A 22,313-nucleotide genomic window follows, 5' to 3' on the forward strand; every position below is an offset into this window, starting at 1 on the left:
AAGGAGGATTGTTACTTCGACACCCGTTGATACTTGAGACCGAGTATTCCTCTGCATCTCCAAGGCTGTCACGGGAAGGACGTTTTTGTTAGTGGGAAGGGTGAATCTTGATCTTGAATCTGAACTAATTTATCCCTAATTTGCCAAAAAGACCAACTTCTTAGATGATCAGAATGTCAAGATATACCCTAGATAGGAACTTCACATGTTCACAAGCGCCACGTAGTGAGAAAATTCTAAACAAATTTATCCACTATCCGCAAGGACTTCCTCAACAGATAGACAAACTTTTCCGATGACAGAAACTTCCAAGGTGGTCTGAATCTTGAGGTATAGCTTATACTGGAACTTCACATGAACACTAAAGGGTGTCCACGATGAAATTGCCACACTATGAAATTGCTCTAACTTTTTAACCGTTGGGTAGAATTTAATGAAAATTTGGGTGGATTTAGTTCATAGTGCATTATTTACATCCTGCAAGTTTTAAAGTCCTGTGGTCAAAACTCGCGGAAATGGAGTCGAAAGAACAGCTCGTGCGTGATAAAATCTTGCGCATTCATCACGAGAACAACACTCATAGAAGAACACTCCGGAGCTCCGCCCCATCGAGAAGTACTGGGCGATTATGAAGCAGCACCTTCTTAAACGACCTAAGTAAAATGTTTTACGAGTAAAATGGTAAAATGAAGTTTAATAGTTATTTCTCAATCCCTGAAAATTTGATGGCAATCGGATGAAAACTCGAATTTTGCGAATCAATTTTGTGTGTGGCAATTTCATCGTGGACACCCTTTAGCACCGCGTAGTGAGCAAGTTCTGAACTGCTGTCTACCAATCAATTGGACTTGACCTCCTGAACAACTTCGCAGCTGACGTTCAACCAGCACATTCCGTTTATCGTCGTATACTGCCTGAAATCACTGTATTGCTGTCTACCCATGTAACCAAAAATTTCAACATGATGCTGATATAAGCCTAATTTAAAATTTTAAACCCGTATAATGCAACACAAGTCTAAGGCCGTTCGCAATGCTGTTGTATTTTATAAGGACTGTTTCAATTTGAAACTAGAACAGAAACGCACCTCTCGCAATGCTGAGTTGCAGTTTCATTATTCGAGCACTATTTTGCACCAGATTTGCAACTACTCGACTATTCTGTTTTATTTCTGAGCGAGTTTAAAACACGAATGGAACTATGTTTCAAATTTCTTTGGATGTATTTAAAGATGTTTCGTAGAGCTTCACAAAAAAAAAACTCTATGAACTTCATAGAGAACAGTAAAGTTTATGGAACTTGATGATTACAAACATCTTTTGGAACTGTGCGTTGCACTGATCGTGTTGCAGTTTTATTTTTGACAGTTTCAAATTATAGAATTGTCGAGTCGTTCAAAACTAATTTGAAACTCAGCATTGCGAACGGCCTAAGTCATCCAAATTTCCGTTAGAAGTATGTTAGCTAGAATTTTGATTGCAATAGCAGTATTGGTAGCTCCATTTACTTGCTGAACGTTGTTAGCAGAAGGTATAGATGATTAATTTTAAGCTCTTGAGTCTGAGCTGATTGTACTTACGGGTACGAATGTAGGATTTGTTCCTCACTGACCGTTGTTAACAGCAGATAAATTAGTACCTGGTCGATAACGTGGCGCGGTTACTACCTGTCACTCAGAACGAGGTTGTAGGATCGCTTTGCGAGTCTTAAAACCCCAAAAATTTGATTTATGGTTTTCACCACAATTTGAACATTTATATTTCTTGTGATCTTCCTTCACATGAGAGGAATGCGTGAGAGGTATCACTATAATTCATGCATTTAGCTGGAATGAAAGATTTCTTTGTTCCGTGACCCCATCCCTGGCACTTACGGCACTGGGTGAGGTTTTGGAAATTTCCTACAGTCTTCCAGAAGTGTTTCCACTTCACTCGAACATGGAGCATAAGGGGCGAGCTTAAGGCCTTAGGGTTGGTTAGTTATTGATGAGACTTGAAGTGAACTAAATAAAAATTATTAGAAATTCCGTTGCGCGAATCGCCATTACGGAATTTCATTTTCATTTTGATTACTTGGACTGGCTCAACTCCAAGTAATTTGGTCAATCCATCTTTGATCTGATTCAGGGATTCACCACTGGGCAGAGCTTTCAAGACAACCTTGAACATTTGCTTTGCTTCTCAGTAAGATACTTGAGAAGACGTTTGAATCCGTCCAATACACGTTAACGAAGTTCGAAAGTTCCGTGTGAAGAGCATGTAAGTCGGAAGTTGTTTTCACAATAGGGGGACCTTTTCCTTCTTGGCATTAAGCCGGGGTATTTTTAATGGAATTTTGCCTGGATGATGGATCATTCTTATCCTCCGTGAGCATATCAAATTGATTGCTCAAATAAATTTCATCAGAAGGGGGATCAAGAGATTGCTCTTTTCTTTTACGTTAAGGCGCCATGGTGGCAGAAGACCTCCATCGACCTCCAAGCAGATTACTATAAGATTTCCAAGGATCGATGAGGGATTTTCCAAATCGATATCCAAGCAGGATTACCTCGGGTAGGGTTCAAACAAGGATCAAAGAGGAATAAGAATCGAACAAGGTAGGAAATCTTTTCGATCTTTCCTTTATTTAACGTCGGTCTCTGTTCCGCAATCTAGTGCCAATCACCGACGGACATCGATTGCCATCCATTGACGGCAATCAAATGTGCAGGAAGGCAGCTTCCACACCTGCGTAGGATATCGCACCCATTCAACACACATGGGCCGGGACCAACGGCTTTACTTCCCTTCCGAAGGAAGACGTGACCAGAGATTTTTATGCCTCAGAAAAATCCCACCGACCTCGGCTGGGATTGAACCCAGACCCATCGAGGTGTTAGAAAGCAGTCACGCTTACCACTACACCACCGGCGCCGGCCAAGGTAGGAAATGTGCAGGTAATATTTAGCACTCAGAAGTGCTGTTTAAATTTATTGTAGCTTTAGGTAACAGAAACACTTCATTTAGTAAAAATCAAATAGATCCAAGGACATTTTGAAATATTTGAGTTTTGAAAAATTATTTCTTAATTTTTACTCAAAATAAATAAATGATCAAACCGATTTGTACCTTCCTAAAAAGTTGTCCTTGCTCACTTTCTACTCTCTATATACAACTTTTACACTGCCGTACTCTAACGTAACTATAAACTCTATACTTTCATCTCCTCATATATCGTTTAAAAATTACCACTTTAGTCTGTTATTTGAAATTAGCATCTTCAACTAAATAAAACATTTTTTGTTTATTTTTCCCAGAAAGACATTATTGTTCGCTACAACTTTGTCTCAGACGCCATTTTGGTCAGAAATGCAATTTTCGTGCAACAATTTTTTGGAAATTTTCAAAGACGCCATTTTGAATATTTTACAACATTCAAAATGCCCGCATTTTAGCTAAAATCCGTAGAACTTCGAGATTTGGGCGTAATTGCTTTTGTAAACAAACATGTCAATCGCTGATTTCTTGCGAATAAAAGCTCAATCGCGCGAACAAACTATTCCAAATGACAGAGTAATCATTCCTCTACATGATTGTGTTGTTATCTTTCTAGGCTGAGATTTTATTCGCGAGAAATCGATGATTGAAGTGAACCATTGCCTATAACAAACAATTATGCAAAGTTTCAAATCGGAGACCGTCGATTCAAAAAATGTTTTTTGATATTTTGCCTGGAACTGCTCGAGTATGAAACTGAGTCCCAACGTATGCAGCAAACATGCAGTTGCATTTGCAAAGCGTGAAGTTAATGTAGTTTCCGAGATTTGTACTCTGGAAAATTTGAAGTGATAGTGCAAGTCCGTCCATCATGTTGGCCATATTTGGACTCCATCAAGAAGTGCTCAAATTGGAACAACGCAGATCGATGACGAAAAGTAAACAACTATAAAAATTTCGGCCGAATGACCCATCACCCCTGGCGCAACCCCATTAGATTGCCCCATGCGAGGAACTCCGCGGAGGAACGTGGTTCGCTGATCCACCTTTCTAAAGACACGCCGAGAGGCTCACAAGCTTTCTTTGTTGTTGATGTCCTGCAAAATAGAGTTGATTGCCCAGCTATACTGGAACAAACGAACCTCAATGTGCAGCCGAGGTCTTTGCGGAACAATCTGATGCTCCGTTTCACTGGTCCGTTCCAGAAATCCTCAGAGAAAGAGATGAACGGAGAAAATGTTTAGAGCCAAATGAACTGTCAACATATAAGCCAATCGTGCTTCTCAAATTGAACTAGTTTTTAGAATCAAAAATAATATTAGCTTTGTATAAATAATTTTTAAACTTTTATTCTTAAATGGTGCAATTTTTTTTTAGAGTGTACATATTTTTTTCAAATAGTCCCAACCGTTGACTACAACATTGCCCAAGGCATCAAACCGATCGGAGAAACCATTTTTGAGTAACAGTTTTCTAAAGATGATCTTAATATTTCCTATAAGCTCTTTTCAAAAATAAGGCTTGATTCAAAATTGCGATTTGAAGATGGCACTTTAGGACAAAAGGAACGTTTCTGCAAATTTTCATCCAAATAAAAAAATACAAGAATAAATGGATTGGTGAATTAGTGTGGAGCAATGTTGATAGACCATGGTGTAGTTAGATTGCGTGGGTGTGGTGTCATTCGTGAAAATCGACGTTCAAAGTCATTGTTTATGTTTCAGGTTAGACCCTTCAGACATGTTTCTCCTGACTTGAATTCGTCTTCCAATCTCAAACGACGGCAAAGTTTAACAAACAGCGTAGAAAAGTTTAAACATTTAATGCGCATCTCCCCATTTAGTACGAAATCAGCTGGACAGCATAACGTTGCTCAGTTCCATTTTCCCTCACCCAAGCGCACCATAAGCACTCACCCCACACGACCCCACATCCCACCCGAGAGAGGGCAAAGTTGAATAAAATGCACTAATTTCTCTCGCTGCACTCTTTTCCTCTCCCGATGGTGAGACCACTACAGACCACACACATGTGGCACTCTCATCGCTCACCAATCCACGCGTCCTCCCGCGCGCTCTGCTGCTGCATGCATTCAACCGGTGAGTGGTTCCCATGTTCACCCACAACACGTCCCCCTTAAAAATGCGCACTCGCTCACTGCTGACCCTGCAACCACTTGTCGCCTCTGTTTCCCTTAAATAATATTGCGACTGAGACTCTGGCTGGACTGAGAGCCTGTGGTGTTCCCACCAATCCCACCATCAGACACCAAACCAGCACTTGGTTGGTGAGAGATTTTCGCGAATATATCGGTCACACATCTGCCACTAAATCTGTCATTCGCCGCCGTCGTCGCCGTCAGTGTCCTTTGTTGGCTGGAAAAGTACGGTCTTGTCGTGGAAAATCTCTCGTTCATCAGTTATACCTGTGCGTGTGTGTACTAAGATATTTTCCCTTTTGACTTTCACCTGATCCGGGAACCTGTCAAACGGGACAGGTACCGCTGAAGGACGTCCAGTTCGGGACTATTCGGCGCGGATCCGGTTCCAGATTGTGTGAAAATGGCCACCAAGGGCCATGGATTTGCTTCCGTATGGTAGCGTTTGGGGCTCCTACGCGGCAGTCTGGTTTGACGAGTTTTCCTCAGCGGAAAATGCCTACATGAGATCCATATTTTCATCGTGGAGTGAGAGGTATAGAAAATAGAGGAATATTGAATGGGGTGTGCGGCGGAGGATTCGAGTAGACAAAGGAACAACATAGGCCAGCAACAGCGAGAGAGCGCTCGCGGTGTGGAAAGTGTTGGAGCAAAGGCAGAAGAATGAACAGAAAAATACAATGTGAATGCAAAAAGAGCAACTGGTGTAGTGAGAAAATTGGATTTTCCTCCTCCGTCCGAAGTGGACGACGGGCGGGCGCTATAGGTAGACGACGCGCGCGGTTGGGGATAAATCGTGACGAAGCGACGACGTCGGGAACCAGTCAGCTAAGCACTCAGCAGCAGCGGCACTAGTGCGTCCATATTTTTTGCCTCGAACAGAACGAAAACCACTGTTACGCGTAGATTTACATTGTGTGATACCGACAGATTGTGTGACTTATGGCACGCAACCGGAAATCGTTCGCTGTTCCGGAGTCTCTAACTCGAAACAAATTGTGCAGGAGTGATTGAAGAAGCTCCAAATTGCTGGGAAAAGAGTGTGATAAATCTTGTGATATGTAGAGAAAGAGAAAATCCGGGTATATTCTTGTGTATGCAGCAGGAATGCTGTGTGCTTGCATCATATGGAAGTGTCGGTAGGCGTCTGATAGCCTTGAATTCGAGAAGTGCTTACACAGGAAGTGTAATGATGTTTAGATTTCGAACTGTAACGCAATTCTCCAGCAGCAGACGCAATCAATTTTGAAAGTGTACGATGTTTATTATTAAAAACGAAAATTGAACCGAACTTAGCAAGTGAGTGTAAATATGTGTGTGCAGTCGGACGCAGTGCCGTAGCTAGAGCCTTTCGATGGCGAGCCAGATTGAACCTAAGAGGGATTGAGCGGATTGGACTTGCGAGATTCCATGTAAAACACGGAATATTTTTAGGGACGATCTATTAAGTACGTCACGATCGAAGGGGGAGGGGAGGTTCCGAAATCGGGTGACAAGCAATGAATAAGTTATAGGAAAAACGTGTTGAAAATGGGGAAGGGGTTAATTTTTCCAGAATTTCATGTGACGTACTAAATAGATGCTTCCTTATGAACGTTGACTTTCAATTAAAAGTGCTTGGATATTCGTCAAAACGGTAAAATTTTCTAGTGATGTATATAGTATTGCGCATTGCGCATGTTATAAGTCCGAGTTATAAGTTAAGCACTTTTCTTTAGCTCAGCTAGCCGGCGTTGCTAACTCGCTGACCATCTCTCCATTTTCGCTGCACCTCCGACAAAATTTGCGTCACTGCCCTGCTGATGACGCTCCACGTCCTCTCATCCCGGCACATTTCACTGACGACATTTCTCGCGCTAAGGGCCGGCATCTCCACTCGCACTGCCTCAAATCTTGGGCAGTCGAAAACCACGTGCTCCGGCGTTTCGTCCACGTTTCCACACTCCGGACAGAGGGGTGAGGTTGTGTATCCAAAGCGATGCAGGTACTTCCTGAAGCAGCCATGACCAGACAGGAACTGCGTCAAGTGGAAGTTGACTTTTCCATGCTTCCTGTTCACCCAGGTCGAAAGAATCGGTATTAGCCTGTGTGTCCATCTACCGTTATCCGCTGCGTCCCACTCCTGTTGCCACTTAACCATCGACTCCGTTCTCACAATTTTTCGTACTCCTCTGGTATCTCTTCGCATATAGCATTCGGCGTCCTCCGCCAAGGTGATGCCCATGGGTATCATACCGGCGATAACGCATACTGCTTCCGTCGAAATTGTTCTGTACTCACTCACGACTCGCATGGCCATGAGGCGGAACGTACTGTTCAATTTTCTTTGGTTCTTCTTCGATTTCAGCGCTGCATCCCAGGCTGGACCTCCATAACTCAGTATCGACGACGATACACTAGCCAGAAGACGCCTCTTGCTGCTGCTTGGTCCAGAGTTGTTCGGCATGATTCTAGCATTCTAGATCGCATTGATGGCCTTCGCCGCCTTCTCACATGCGTAGTCGACGTGGCTATTGAAGCTTAGCCGGTCATCGAGTATCTTTCCAAGATACTTCAGCACGCACTTTGATGCTATGGCGTTCTCCCAGACGGTAATTTCTGCTCGCTGAACAGCTTTACAGTTACTGACCAATAGCACTTCCGTTTTGTGGTGGGCTATCTGCAGCTTCGCTCCTTGCATCCAGTTGGAAACCGTGTCGATCGCCTCGGTTGCCAGCATTTCCACCTCTTCCAACGTCCTACTACCGCCAATACGACGTCGTCCGCAAATCCTACGATCTCAACTCCTTTGGGCAGCTTCAGCGTTAGCGCGCCGTTGTACATCGCGTTCCAGAGCGTTGGGCCAAGGATGGAGCCTTGTGGCACACCCGCCGTGATCCGGATTGATTTCTCTCCCATGTCCGTCTCGTAGACTAGAACCCGGTTCTGGAAGTAACTCCTTATAATGCTACACAGGTAATCAGGAACCCTCATTCCATGCAGTGCTTCGGCGATTGCCTCCCAGCTGGCGCTGTTGAATGCGTTCTTCACGTCGATCGTTATCACGGCGCAATATCGATCTCCTCTCCGCTTCTGTTTAGACGCTTTCTCGGCACTCACGACCACTGTCCGAATTGCATCCACCGTTGATCTCCCTTTCCGAAATCCGAACTGCCTCACCGACAATCCATGCTCACTCTCCGTGCATTTCGTTAGCCTGTTTAGGATGATCTTCTCCAATAGCTTTCCGACTATATCCAGCAAGCATATAGGCCTATACGATGCTGGATCCCCATGGCCATTCAATTCTTACCTAAGTCCATTTAGCCATCCCCCCCCCCCCCACACCATCAATGTAAGAATGTCTTTCCTTATATGACACTTACGAAAAGTTTGGAAATTCCAGCTCCCCCCGCCCCCCTAAATGGGCTCGTATATTTTGAATGATTCCTAAAACATAAATCTTGCATTATCAAACAGCATTTAAAGATATTATGTTAAAAAAAATTAGGTGAAAAAAAATGTCCAGATTTTGTTAGTGTCCGGTTTTTGTCAGCTCTAAATTCATCAGGGGCTGACAAAATCGGGACATTACTGTAGCTACTATGCCCTATCACTTAAAGTTTTCTAATGCTCAAACTACGTAGACTGTTTTGAAATTGATTATGGACTTATGACCTTTTAGAGATCCAGTTTCATTGCTGTATATTTTGTGAAAGCTGATATTTGTGATCTTTAAATTTCGAGGTGATAATGAGTTAATTAAAAATAAGGTTTCCACAGCGATTCACCGTAACGAACTTTGAGTTTGCGTAATAAGAAAGATTACGTCATGAAGTAGCCCTCGGCTAAAAATCACTGTAATAAGTAAAAAAAATAATAATTATGTTCCCTGGAGAGTCTGTTATGTTTGACATAAGGACGATTGGAGTGAGATACGCCTAAAATAATCGACATTTGACATAACCACTTCGAATCGAATTTTATTTAAACAAAGAGTAATATACATTGGAAAATTACTGCTCGTTTCTTCCCAGAGTCCAATAATATATTTTATTTTAATTAGCATAATTTTTCCCCTTTGAAACAAATCATTCGTCTTTTTTAGGGCTTGGAAAAACTGCTCGTATTTATAAGAAGAAGAAAAAACCATTGTAAAAGTTTTAGTCAAAGTCTGAGTGGTGCGGAACCCCTCGAAATGGTTGTCGAAAAACCAAGGCTTGTCACCTACACCAAGGCAAATATAGGCAGTTTCTTATGGGAATTTTCGGTGGAGTGAAAGGATAGTACAAAGTCCGCCATGTTTCACGCACAGTCTGACGGATTTTCTCATAGGAGTAAAGAGCTTCAGCCGTCAACGCCAATAAACAGATTCGTTCGAAAGATAAAGTAAAGGCTGACTAAAAGTAAATAGGTACGCACAAAAAGACCTATAATTCGTGATAAAATAAGTTTACAAAGTCCATTAATGGTTGCTTAAAAGTGCTTTTATTAAAACTTCAAAATTACAGCATTTCTCCAGTTCGAACGAAATCTCGAACCTTCCTCTAGATGGAGCCCATCAGCGCCCGCACAGTGGAAACGGACACGGAATCAGCGCATTACTTCCATTTTGCCCGCATTTGCTGCCCCACCGCTTTGAAATTGCCCAGTATTTTTCGATTGGTCGAAATTCTGGGCAATTCAGGCATATACACGCTTTTTGATGCATTCTTCGATGAAAACATGGGATGTCATCCTCGAGGATGTGACGAATGGTTCCGTTTTCAGGCCACAACTGCAAATCGCTTGCCAAATCATGGCCTTTTTCACGAACTTGTCGGCAAACACGAACTTGAATCTTCCCGGAACATCCCCACGTCCAATCGCGATGTAAAACTTTTGACCGGGAAGCTGCTTAAAATCGAGTTTGACGAATTCGTAATCGATCACTCCGGTTTTTCCAGGTGTTTGTGTACAATATTTTTCTTCTTTGTAGTTCCACTTGACGTTATTTCTGAACGCGACCGACTACTTTGATCAAAGAGGCACCCATTATTCTCTATAGAAGTGTAAAACAAACCACTGTCAAAGATTTTCGATTCCCAACACTAGAGGCGTGCTAGCGGCACGCGAGAAGCGTAACAAATTTACTTTTAGTCAGCCACCATCAGGATCAACACTCAACACAATTTTAACCTTAAATTAAATTGTGAAAGTAATAAAACAAGTGCTGCCCAAATTTATTGATACCAATGAAAAAGTACGATAAATTAATTGAAATAATCACTAATGAATGTAAACATCGTCAACAAAGAAAATTTTAACATCAAAATAAACGGGCTTGGCGGAAAGCAGCAAAAGCATATCTGACCGTTTGATATTGATCAGTGTCTTACTTGATAACCATTTTAAAGCTTACCCAGAATTAAAAAAAAAATTTGGCTGAAGCAATTAATTGTAAACAAATAATGAGAAACTCACGAACGGGTTCTCATTTTTGCTCTTGAAAAAATGGCGCCAATTTGTGAGCGTCCCAGAAAGGATGTAAACAAAGGCAAGACAATGAATATGTTTCAAGCAAAATAACTTGAAAATTTAAAGTGATCGACTCCGCAACACTCAGGTCAAAGTAGTTAAACATTACAAATATAAAATAAATACCGTGGACACTTCATGCATATTGACGCAGTTCATTTTTTAATTTGACTTCTAGTAACCCTACCATCATCATTAAAGCCTTATTTCTAGAGTAACATTTGAAATAGGCCTATGTCCAAAACGTAAACAAACCAGAAAATGAATTTTAAATTTTGGCCGCCTCTATTCAATTCATATTTCAGGCATAACATTTGATAACGACACAAAAGCATTTGTAAACAAACTTTCTAAGGCCCTTTACACGAAAACCAAAGTACGCCTACGCAAACCAGCAACATCATCGGATAGGGGAAACTATCACCTTTCCGAAAGTGGTATTGGTTTGCGTGGGCGTACTTTGGTTCGCGTGTAAAGGGCCTTAGAAAGTTTGTTTACAAATGCTTTTGTGCCGTTATCAAATGTTATGCCTGATTTAAGAAAATTGAAGTATTTTAGGCATTTATATTGTTCACAATAACAATAGTAACTGTATCTCAGAATACAATATCCAAAATATGCGAAAAACTTTCAAAAATATATGAAAATCGATAACAATATAATTTCATAAATTAATAAGCCTTTTTTGTGAATCTTTCAATGGATAGGCCCTTTTTGTTAAGCCGTTGTGCTTGTCATCAGAAATGGTAGGCCCTTTGCTAAGTCTTTCCGCAACGTCAAATAAATTCAAAACAAATCATCGGCCCTGCCTCATGCAGTAGGGCCTAGCTTTGGTTTGAAATTTTTCAATCATCCTACGTCACTAGGCTTATCAATGAAATGAAATAAATAAATGGTTGGTCGTTTTAGCGTGCGGGCCTATTAATGAATCGAAAAATTTCGTTGATCCGGCCGTTTCGAAAATCGAGTTATTTTTAATGATTTTTCTCGATTTTGCGGAACTTTCTTACACGATTAGTAGCTATCAAGCGGTGCTAAAGAATGGTATCAAAACCCGATTTGTTTACGTTTTGGACATAGGCCCATTTCAAATGTTACTCGAGATTTGCTGTTTTAATTCTGTGTTCCGTTTCACAATGTTCCATTTCGCTTTACTCCATTCCTTGTGCTAAATGACGTTTGACCCATTTTTTAGTTTGTACGGCGTGCAGATTAGTGGGGTTGATTTTTTTTATTTTTTTATGGTTATGGTCAAATTTAGTTTATATTTAATCCAGTGGCGTATATTTAATCCAGTGCACCAATATTCGAACCCAGATTTAGTGCCATATTCATACTCGAATTGGTTGAAAAATACACTTAATTTTCTAGGTTACTCGATATCTATCCATTTCAAGCAATATTTTGATAATTGTTTATGTTTTGAGAGTTGGTGCACAAGTATATTGAGGTTAAGGAAACGCCACTGATTTAGTCGAAGATTTTGAAAAACCTATCAGATCCACTTCGCCTTACTTTCAGACCTAAGATCAAAAATCCATAAACTAAAATTGATGACTGAAGATTCCAGGAAAGCAGTAGTTTTTCTGTTGTTTGTCATTAGTCATGTTTTAAAGGACTTCAAGCAATTAAGTACAGAAACATGCTTTAAAAAATCAAATAACAATAAAGTTGGGTTGTGTAAAACATGCAGCGATGAAAAGAAGGCGTAACCGTTGATTGTTAATTAACTCTTAATTTAAAACATTAATTGCAATGTAGGGATTATGCCAAACGTATCAGACCCTTATTAATGCTTTCAACAGTAAAAACTCAGATGGCCTGTGGGCCTTTGGTCACATACCTTTGTCCTTGGAGTTACAGGAGATATGGTGCAATTTTTCGATTAGGGATCGACTATCCACAAATGACGTAGGTTTCAGAAGTTGTGACCGGCCATGTATTAGGCATAGCAGAACATGCTATGGATGCAAAACCTCACTCAAAGATACCCCGAGGGAGTAAAGTGCAATTTAAGGATACGTACACCTTAGAAAAAATCACCGACTTCGGTAATTTATTTACCGAATTCTCAACAGCTGAACGGTCGGTAATCGAGAACATTACCGAAAAATCTGTAAACTGGATCAGCAAAATTAGCTGTCAAATTTATCGAACGATCGGTAACGTTTACCGATGTGCATTGCTTGATTTGTAGTCGACTTTACCGGAGAACTGTAATTTTGAGGACGATATTCAAATTGAAAATTACTGAGAGATCTGTAATTTTTTAAAAAGGTAACTGTAATTTGCATTAATATTGTTTCAAGGTGGCGGTCACTGCAACCCATGCAAAAAATTGGCTGCAGTCGTGATCAATGTGTTAGTGCAAATTGCTCCACCAATGAACAAAACCAAGTTTTTGTCGGAAGGATTCGACGCTAAACTGAAAACAGGGAAGCATTGGATGAAGATGTAAATGCTGTTTTAAGATCGTCGCCAACGGGAATGGAACTTGGACTGACAGAAAAAAAACAAGCAACAACGTCGGCCATCTGTAATCGGTATTTATCTAGATAACGAAAATTAATTACTTACTGAAAATATCTACGATTTGCTCATTTTGGTGTTGCATAACAGGCTCCATAATTTCACCTTTTTATTTTTCACAAACACAAACGTTTTCAAAGTCGATTGAAAATCACAATATGGTGGATTTGACGTTTAGCGAACCGTTACCGAACTCAGTAATGGAACGTTTTGTTTACCGAAACTTCAGTAAAATATTTCACCGAAATCAGTGATGAAGCTGATTTACAGACCTGCCGGTAAAAATGTTTACCGTTTTCGTTAAATTAAAATTAATTTACCGAAATTAGGTCATTTCATGCACAGTTTTCAGCAATAAAGTGAGAAAATACCGAATCATCTGAAATTTTTAGTATTACCGATCTAAGACGGTATTTTTGTACCGAAATCAGGGTCTCTGTTTAAGTGTATACACACTTAGAAATTATCGCCGACTTCAGTAATTTTTACCGAAATCTGAACAGCTGAACTGTTCGGTAAAATTTATGCAATTTAATTCAATTGCTTTTCAGCTACTTTAAAACTAAATTCCACTAAAATGACAAGATTTAATCATTTAAGCAAGGTTGCTTATGTTTCATTCTGGCCTAAAATTCATTTGATAAAGTAAAGTTTCATCTTAGAGATCCAGGCACAACGTCTGGCCCGTGGGCCACACGTTGTGTAGGCTTACCTTAGAGGAATTTAGTTGCAACTGATTGTATCATTATTACTTTTTTTAGAAACTTTCCGGCCAAGTGGGAAGAAACTTCCCAGTGAAGTCGGAAGAAACTTCCTGGCGAAGTTGGAATAAATTTCGCGGTGAAGTTGAAAGAATTTTCCTAGTGAAATCCTAAGGAACTTCCGAGCGGACTGGGTAAAATTTTCCGGGATATGTCAATAGAACTTTTCAGAGGCATCCGGAAAAACTTTACATGAAGCGAATGAAAACCGTTGCATTTCCAGATGACTAAGATTCTCAAGGAATAAACTTAACATATAGCTGGTCTTTGAATCCTGAGCAGACAGATGGTTACAGGGGGCAAGACAACTTAGATATGTTTGACCCGATTTTGAGCCACCTTTTTGAAAATCTTTTCTAATGTTCTACGAAACCCATACGTCTTTTCAGTGGTCATATTACATCAAAATATACCTTAAACATCCATCTTGAATATGAATGTGAAAGATTTGGAACTAAGGTTTTGTAAAATTATTGAAAGATAAAAGCCTGATGTGCAGAGGGGCTGAATAAATCGGGTCATTACTGTAGCGTAAAATTTTCTAAATATTAACGAAAATATTTAAGTACTTAAAAAAAACTAATACATGTGAAAGATAGAGTTGTAGTACTTAACAATGTTTGTTTTACGGATACTTTTGTTTTAAGTCTATGAAAATGAAAACATAAACAACATATTTTGTTATATTCAGCAAAAGTGTCCTGACCCCTGTATGGTTGCTGTCATCAATATGTTATTCAAATTGACAAGGCCTACTTAATGGTGGAAAGATAAGTTCGAGATCCTCTCGCTAGTTGATGCTAGCGTGCATACGTATTAGCTTCCTTTATCACGCTACCTTAAATCTAGAGTCTCTGACCTGATGTTCTGATAGTCAGTTTAGTTCAGGGTTCGCTCACTAGGTGTTGCTAGCGTGAATTTCCTAAATAATTTAGCCTAAAAAATCGAAATGTTGACTTGCATAGAACATTACGTATTCCAACTGAAGGCCCTATCCCCTCTCATAACAATGTTCACCCTGTATTCGAGAGGAAAATCATCTGATTTAAATACAATCGTCATCCGGTTGCATCTATTCGAAAAGGCGATTTCAATGTTTCGATTTGAATGGTCTGAAGTTCGAACAGAGGACGGTGGTTTGGTACAGTGTTGGGGTACAGGTGGCGAATTGTATTATGATACTGGAAGCTCAGAGTGAAAATGGCAGATGTAATATTTATATGGCAAATATCTTACAACCTTTGCCAGAAAGTAGCGTTTGACATGACTTTTCGTTTAGATTCGAAGCGAGTGCAATGCATTTTAGTAATATTTCAGTGCATTGCAACGTTTTGCAAAGAACAATTATTCGACAAAGTTGGGATGTTATTTTTGATTCCATAAGCTAGTAGAAATAAATAAATACATGAAAAATTATCGTTCTTTAATGTTTACGCGATTACAATAATGTTCGATTGGCTCAGATTTTGACAGTTCAAGCCGAACATAGAATTAGGTCCAAAGTAATATTGATCGATTCTCTTCGTCGATTTCCTCTTTGGATTCGCATGGCCACGTAAAGACAGTCCTGGCTTTTTTTAGCACACAACTCGATGAAAAAGGTATTAAAGGGTGTATTCGATAAAATTGGCACACAAATTGGCAAAAATTCGAATACGCCATTTTGAAGTTTTTTGTGAGATTCAAAATGGCCGAATTTTAGCTCAAATGTGAATGATTGACGATAACAAACAATTACGCAAAGCTTCATGCAAATTGGACAAGGTCGTGTTTAATTTGTTGTTTACTATTTGGACTGGAAATGCTCTTTAGTTGCATGATGTTCGCCAGTGTTCGGAATATCAATCTCAAATCTCATTCATTGCGCCCTCCTGAGAAACAATCTCAAGTGCGAATCAGCATACGAATCTCACGAAATCACACTCATAACGGTAACAAATCATTCTAGCTGAAAACTCATATAAGAAACACTCAAACTTCAATTGACCACTTCATTCGAGCAGTCAAATTGATGTTTTCTACCACTCGAACTTTGAAATAAAACATTGTTTTGAGATTTTTTGTTCTATAACCTCGAGAAAAGTAGCCAACATTTGTGCGTTTCATTAAAAATGGAAATTAGTTGGTCCAGTTTTGTGAACTCGCAGGTAGAAAGTCACGCCAAAACTGCTTGACAAAGTGGTCAATTGATAGCATGCTCACACGACCCATCTGACCAACTCAAATTTGAGTAGCATTGCACTCAAAATCTTAGAAAGTGGGGTAACTCCTAAAAAAAAGCTCAAGTTTGACGAAAATCGAGGAAAATTTTACTACAGGGTTGGTAAGCAGTAAACTATAGAAATTACATGCGCATACAGTGCTGAAAGAGCAGAATGAAGGCTATTTGTTGGAAGTGCTTACAAGCCCTTAAATAATGAAGAGAAGCCCTATATCGGCATAATATGACCACCACAAGGGTTTGGTAATATTTTGACAGGAAAACCACATTTTTCACATACACACAAGCATAGGAGTTTGATAAAGTAATTATGATGATTTGAATAAGGGACCATATGCATTAAGTTCGTTACGTGAAATTGAGGAACAAGAAGTTTAATTATAACTAACAACCTACTTTCCAACTTCTGATATAAACTGTAGGATCTTGAAACAATACAATTCCCTATTCCAGATGGTGAGCGTGGGCGGAGAAGCCGGACCTATACAAAAGCTCTAGCTACGGTACTGATAGGTTCTCATCGCGCAATTCGTGCATGTGTATGCTCTGTAACAGAAGATGTAATAGCGCGGCCCGCTGAGAGTCCGCTTTAGTAATTGTGTTCACAGTGTGTCGTCGTGATTGCATCTCACGTTTTTCATCCGTCTACTCTTTTTAGTAGAAGCCAGATCGGCCAGCAACGACGAAGAGTGACCCCCGCGTGTAAATCATCTGTTTTGGCTGGAGAGTAGCTCCCACCGATCAGCGAAACACAATGTGACTGTGCAGGTCCCGATGTAAGGCATTTGATGTAAACAAAAACATACGGAAAGTGTAATGAAGTGGAATCGTTCGTGCAATTTCAATTATTCACAAAGAGAAGCGAAGAGTAGTTTAGGTGTACGAAGCTTTTCGTGATTTCACGTTCGTAAGCGAAAAGAAGAAAATCGAACTCTTATATTACAACAGGGAGTGTCGTGAGACCTGTGCGTAGTTGTCGTCAAGTTGAATCGAATCGGGTTGGAAAAATGAGTTTCACTTGTTGAACGGTGTCGCGTTCCGTGTACTCGTGGCCATGCCAATGCGAAAATATCGACCCACATCGTCGACGTCTGCCAGCTGTACTAGTAGTAGCAGCAGTAGCAACAGCACAATCACCAATCTGACCGTTACAAACGTGACACCGACGATAACGACCCTGGCAGGCGCCACTAGTCTAACCCCTGTGGTACCGCAGCACTATCATCAGCTGGCTGTTGCTACTGCCACCAGTACGGCCCAGCGAGTTGTCCACCATCATCACCATCACGCGGCCAATTGCAACTTGAATCTCATCACCACCGCCGCCGCCGGAGCATACCAAACGATCGCTCAGCAACCCCAACCGGCTGCACTGCAACGCACCACCATCCATTCGGCACCACCGATTCTTGATCCACTTCCGCTGTGTCTCGATGCCAACGGAACGTACCTCTGCACCGCCTACAATCCACGATGCTACATCATACAAAAGGTAATTGTCTCTCATCTTATTCATTTTGCCTCAGCTATCTAAATATCTATCTATCTAGCTCTGGCTGGTCGATGGAGTGGTACGTGTGCGTTTTGTTCGTTCTCATTCTACGTTTGATTAATCGAATTTATCACTTTCACGGTCGTTGAATCTAACTCAGTGACTGAGTTAAATTGTATTGCTGTTCTCATGTAAATCTTACTCAGTAATCGTAAAAACTGGGGTTACTCAGAGATTGAGCAACCACAGTTTAGAAAAAAATCCAATGCAATTGAGTAAAAGTTACTCACTCGCTGAGTTAGTCTCAACGGCCATGATTGTATTAGCGAAAGGTTTGCGAATGATGTTCAAAACATGTCACCACAGCAAGGTGAAAAATGCATCGTTTGAAACCTTGCAGCACGAGGATAGATAATCGTTTTATGTCTTCATTTCGGTAAAAATATAAACGGTACCCAAATAATGCACTCAAACTGATCAACAATACATAAACCAAAAAAATAAAAAAAGATAAATAAGGGTATTCCACACTGGCCTCAAATCGACAACAATTATTCTGTCTCATGTCAGGTAGAAGAAGAAGAAGAAGAAGAGAAAAAAAAAACTATAAGGGACAGCCCTATGTGGTTGTACGCAACGGCGACGTAGGACTACGTGGTCTTATATAATAAATCTTATTTGTTAATTGCAGCAGGAGCTTGTGTTTGGTATAGGAATACGAATTTGAGTGGGGTTCTCTCTGTTTATAGTCTTAAGTATGACGCCCTTGACGTAGATGGCCCACAGCGACTCACGAAGAGCTACTGATTCTGATCATTAGCGGTGTGGCTTATCCCTCCTTGTATGGATGCTCATGTTGGCTGCAGCTCGCTGCTTGCAGGCAGCCTTTCGTTGTGTACTGGAGAACACCACCTATGACCACGCAATCGGAGATAATTTTAACTATCATAGCAACAGTTGCACATTCGTGCAATTTTCAATAGTGACATTTTGAAAATGATAAAGTCTTAATTTTAACAGATTCATAGAAAAAAAATCCTATCGATTGGCGTCCCAAGTAACAATACAAGCTGAACATTAAGAACATAAGCTGATTATTGGTTGATTTAAGGTGTACAAAGCTGATTAACATCAGGCTGAATATATAGTCGATTAATAGTGCATGAAGCGAATTGTATCCCCATAATCCAACCTCAATAAGTTAGCTGATCCAAAGATTGAACAAACCTTATTTAAGCTTAACACAACTCCACAAATCAGCAATGCGTTAGACATATTTTGATAGCTTGATTTGTTAAATGTCGTCAGTGTCTGTGTCACTCGTTGCATGTCCGGCATTTTAGTTCTACTAAATTCACTGCCTACCCTTCTTATTACAGGCAGTGGCAGCAGTAGAGTCAAGGAAAACGAGATTTTTAGGAATAGCTCCAGGTAGAAGTGGTCAGCGAGGACGTCGGAAGTATTAACATTTGTACTTCTGTGTTTTGACTGTTCACCACTTTATATTGTACTGAATTTTCAGAACGCATTCCAAAAATATTACTCAAGTATGGCACTAAAATAGCATCCAAATGACCATCAAAATAAATCGCTAGCTTCTGTCCACATTGTGTTAAGTGCACTTGAAAATGAGAGGAATGTTTAACGGTCACCAGTTGCTGCTTACAATTCTGCATTGCTGTATAATACACTTCCGGGTGCTATTATTCAACTTAAATTTGTCGTGCTTCAAGTTAATGATCATATCTTTTACCAAACATATGCCTAAATGGTCCAGTAGGTATGGTTGACGCCTATGAATCAGCGACTGCCGGTTCGAATCCCGAAATGCAAAGGAAATTTTTATACTTATATTAACAATATAAATATGTTAATCCAATTAGTCAGCAACAAGTTGAAACAGTTCCATGTAAATGCATAAGATATGAAGCGGTCTTCCATTATTATTTTTGAAATAAAACTAAAAGGTTGAACAAAGGTTGGAAATGACTGTTATTTATTGCCTTAAAAAGCTTATAATGTATACTACTGTTAAGCTTTTGGCTGATTAAAATCACCAGATTTAGATGTGTATGTACAGCAATTATTCAATCTAAGGCTAAATTGAAATTAATCAACACTTTTTAAGCATCAAATTGTTACCTGGGGTATTACAAATTAAAATCCATCCTCTGTGAATCAAAATCAGACCACTTTCATGCAGCGACCGACTATGGTTTTTGAAATTGTACCCTCAATGTTACCTTCAAGAACATGGTACACACTTAGTTTTTTCTACCGAGCTCAGCTGTGCAAATCTCGGCAAAAAAAGTTTCACTGAGATCTCAGCAAACATTTCATTTGTTTGCTGAGATTCAGCTAAGCATTATCCGAGACTCAGCAATCAAATGTCACTTTTGCTGAGATCTCAGTGCCGAGATTTGCACAACCGGGTTCGGTAGAAAAATCTAAGTGTGTATGTTAGATTCAAACATATCTAGATAGAGCTGGAATTAGGCGTAACAGCTTTTGTAAACAATGATTTCTCTCGTTGATTTTTAGGAATTCAAGGCACGCCCACGCAAACCAACATTACCGCCGGGTAGGGGAAGTCTTATCCTACCTGATTTTGTCATTGTTTACAATAGCTGTTACGCCCTAATTCTAGTTCTATCTTGATATTAGAGAACATCCAATTGATGACCTTGACAAAATACTCTTTTAAAAATGTATGGTGGTCCTGAAAAGGACCGTTTTGTCGTGATGGTTGAGTAATGCTGAGCTATTAGGGTGTTAAACACAGATGAGGATGGTGTATGTTTTTTGGAATGAGGGTGACGCGCTTGGCATAGATGGCCCACAGCGATTCACGAAGAGCTACTGATTCCGATCAATAGCGGTGCGGCTTCTTCCTCCTTCTATGGATGCTCTGGGTGCGCTGCAGCTCGCTGCTTGCAGACAGCCTTTCGTTGCGTACTGGAGAACAATGTTCAATGCCACGCACCGAAAGCACTGCTGTTGCTGCTGCTGATGATGTCGACTACCGGACACCACAACACACGGTGATTGTAACTGAATCCGATCAGCGGTTGAGATATTTCTGATCGAATGGTGATAAAATTATTGAAATTGGTCCAGGGGCAGCTGAATTATTAACGTTAAAAATCTTTCATAATTTTGTTACACTCCCGAGCATAAGTTTTAGGACACCCCCAAAAAAACATGACAAATTTGTTATGTTTATATCTCTGTCATGTTACGTCCAATTTTCGTTCTCTTTAGATCATTTGAAAGGTATTGAATGGAACATTTCTCGTAGGCAAATTGTTCAATATAATTTTCAAATTTTGTAAGCTAAAAGTTCACCCAAAGTTACAATATTTTTCAAAATTTACTCTGAAGAATCGTGACTGATTTTCTCAGAATTGGGTTGGCCAATTTTGAAATAAAAGTAGTAGTAGTACCTATCATACTCAAAAAGCCTTTGGAGATCGAAAATTGAACAAAACATATTTGCATGGTTTTTTTTGGGTGTCCTTAAACTTATCATCGGTAGTGTACATGTTTCATTTTCTGTTTTCACAAAGTGTACCCCCATATAGAAATCACAGACGTAGTCCTACGTCAAAACTACTATAGAAATACAGGGTGTCTACTACCTGGAAAAAACCTGGATAACCAGAACTCCTCTGGGAATTTTAAGTTTCCTGTAAAAACCTCGAATTCTCATTATTACGCAGAGAATTTTCAAATTCTCTTATCAAGGATTTTAATATTCCTCATTATTTTGTTTCACTCATTGAACTTAATAGATCCTGAGTGAATTTATCTTCAGGAACAAAATGAATTTTAAAAATTCAGAGGCTTTAGCGTTTTTCAATTTTTGAAATATGGATATTATTCACAAATTTCAAATATGAACAATTTTTTTCAAATTCTGGGCTTTCATAATACATATTTGGAACATTTTCAAGAAACTGGATCGAAGTCACATTTTTATTGTGTCGGACATTGAGTATTTTCCAAGGTAGTGGTCAAGGTCACAGATTTGAAAAACATCAATATTAAGGGCCTTGTGTAATTTTCAAGGCTCATGAAATTTGATGATAATTTCTAAGCAACTCATTCCAAAGGAATTTTAGGAAGAACTTTGATGAAAGCTTGAAGTGCAATCTGCTTGCAAGATAGTCCTGAGGAGCTCCAGAATCTATGTGAAACCTGAATACCAAGTAAACCCTGCATAGGAAATTTTAACGAAAATTTATAGAAATTTCTGAAGTTAATTCCTAAGTAATTCTGAAGAGGACACCAAGGAAATTCAAAGAAGAATTATAAAAAAAAATCTGAGGATAATTTCAAGAAGTTTCAGGTAGAAAAATAATACGGAGCATAATAATATGCTAAGAGGAGGATTACACTTAAATCTGAAAATAATTCCAGGAGTACTTAATGGAACTCGGAAAAGAATTCCAGGAGAGTTCTGACATAAATGCCAAATATTTTTGAATGAGAAAACTATGGAATGTGTTACTTCACTGCAAGCGAGTTCTTAGGAAACTTTCAAAGTGAGTAGAATTCCAAGTGAAGAAATTCTGAGCATAATTTCAAAGGATTTCTTACTGAGGGGGTAATTTCTAGAAAAAAAAATCCATGAGGATTGAATTCCGACGATAATTCCATGATCACAGTTTAATTTTCCCGG

At 39.7% G+C, this 22,313-nt stretch overlaps 1 protein-coding gene across 4 annotated transcripts in view; it reads left to right on the plus strand.

Moving 5' to 3' along the window:
- Positions 1-5,635: 5,635 nt before the first annotated feature.
- The window catches only part of Larp4B (La-related protein 4B), a 143,504-nt gene continuing 126,826 nt past the window's right edge, over positions 5,636-22,313 (plus strand). For 2 of the 4 annotated variants that reach the window (XM_065234558.1, XM_065234568.1), the window contains exons 1-2: positions 5,636-6,432; positions 16,799-17,632. In XM_065234558.1, the coding sequence (XP_065090630.1) occupies positions 17,195-17,632 (438 nt within the window). In that variant the 5' untranslated portion in view covers positions 5,636-6,432; positions 16,799-17,194. The remainder of the gene's footprint in view (positions 6,433-16,798; positions 17,633-22,313) is intronic. The other 2 variants (XM_065234559.1, XM_065234560.1) reach the window with 2 other exon arrangements.

This window comes from Ochlerotatus camptorhynchus, unplaced genomic scaffold, assembly GCF_037179485.1.
Source record: "Ochlerotatus camptorhynchus isolate MF236.1 unplaced genomic scaffold, CSIRO-AGI_Acam_v1.1 ptg000434l, whole genome shotgun sequence".
NCBI classification, from domain to species: domain Eukaryota; kingdom Metazoa; phylum Arthropoda; class Insecta; order Diptera; family Culicidae; genus Ochlerotatus; species Ochlerotatus camptorhynchus.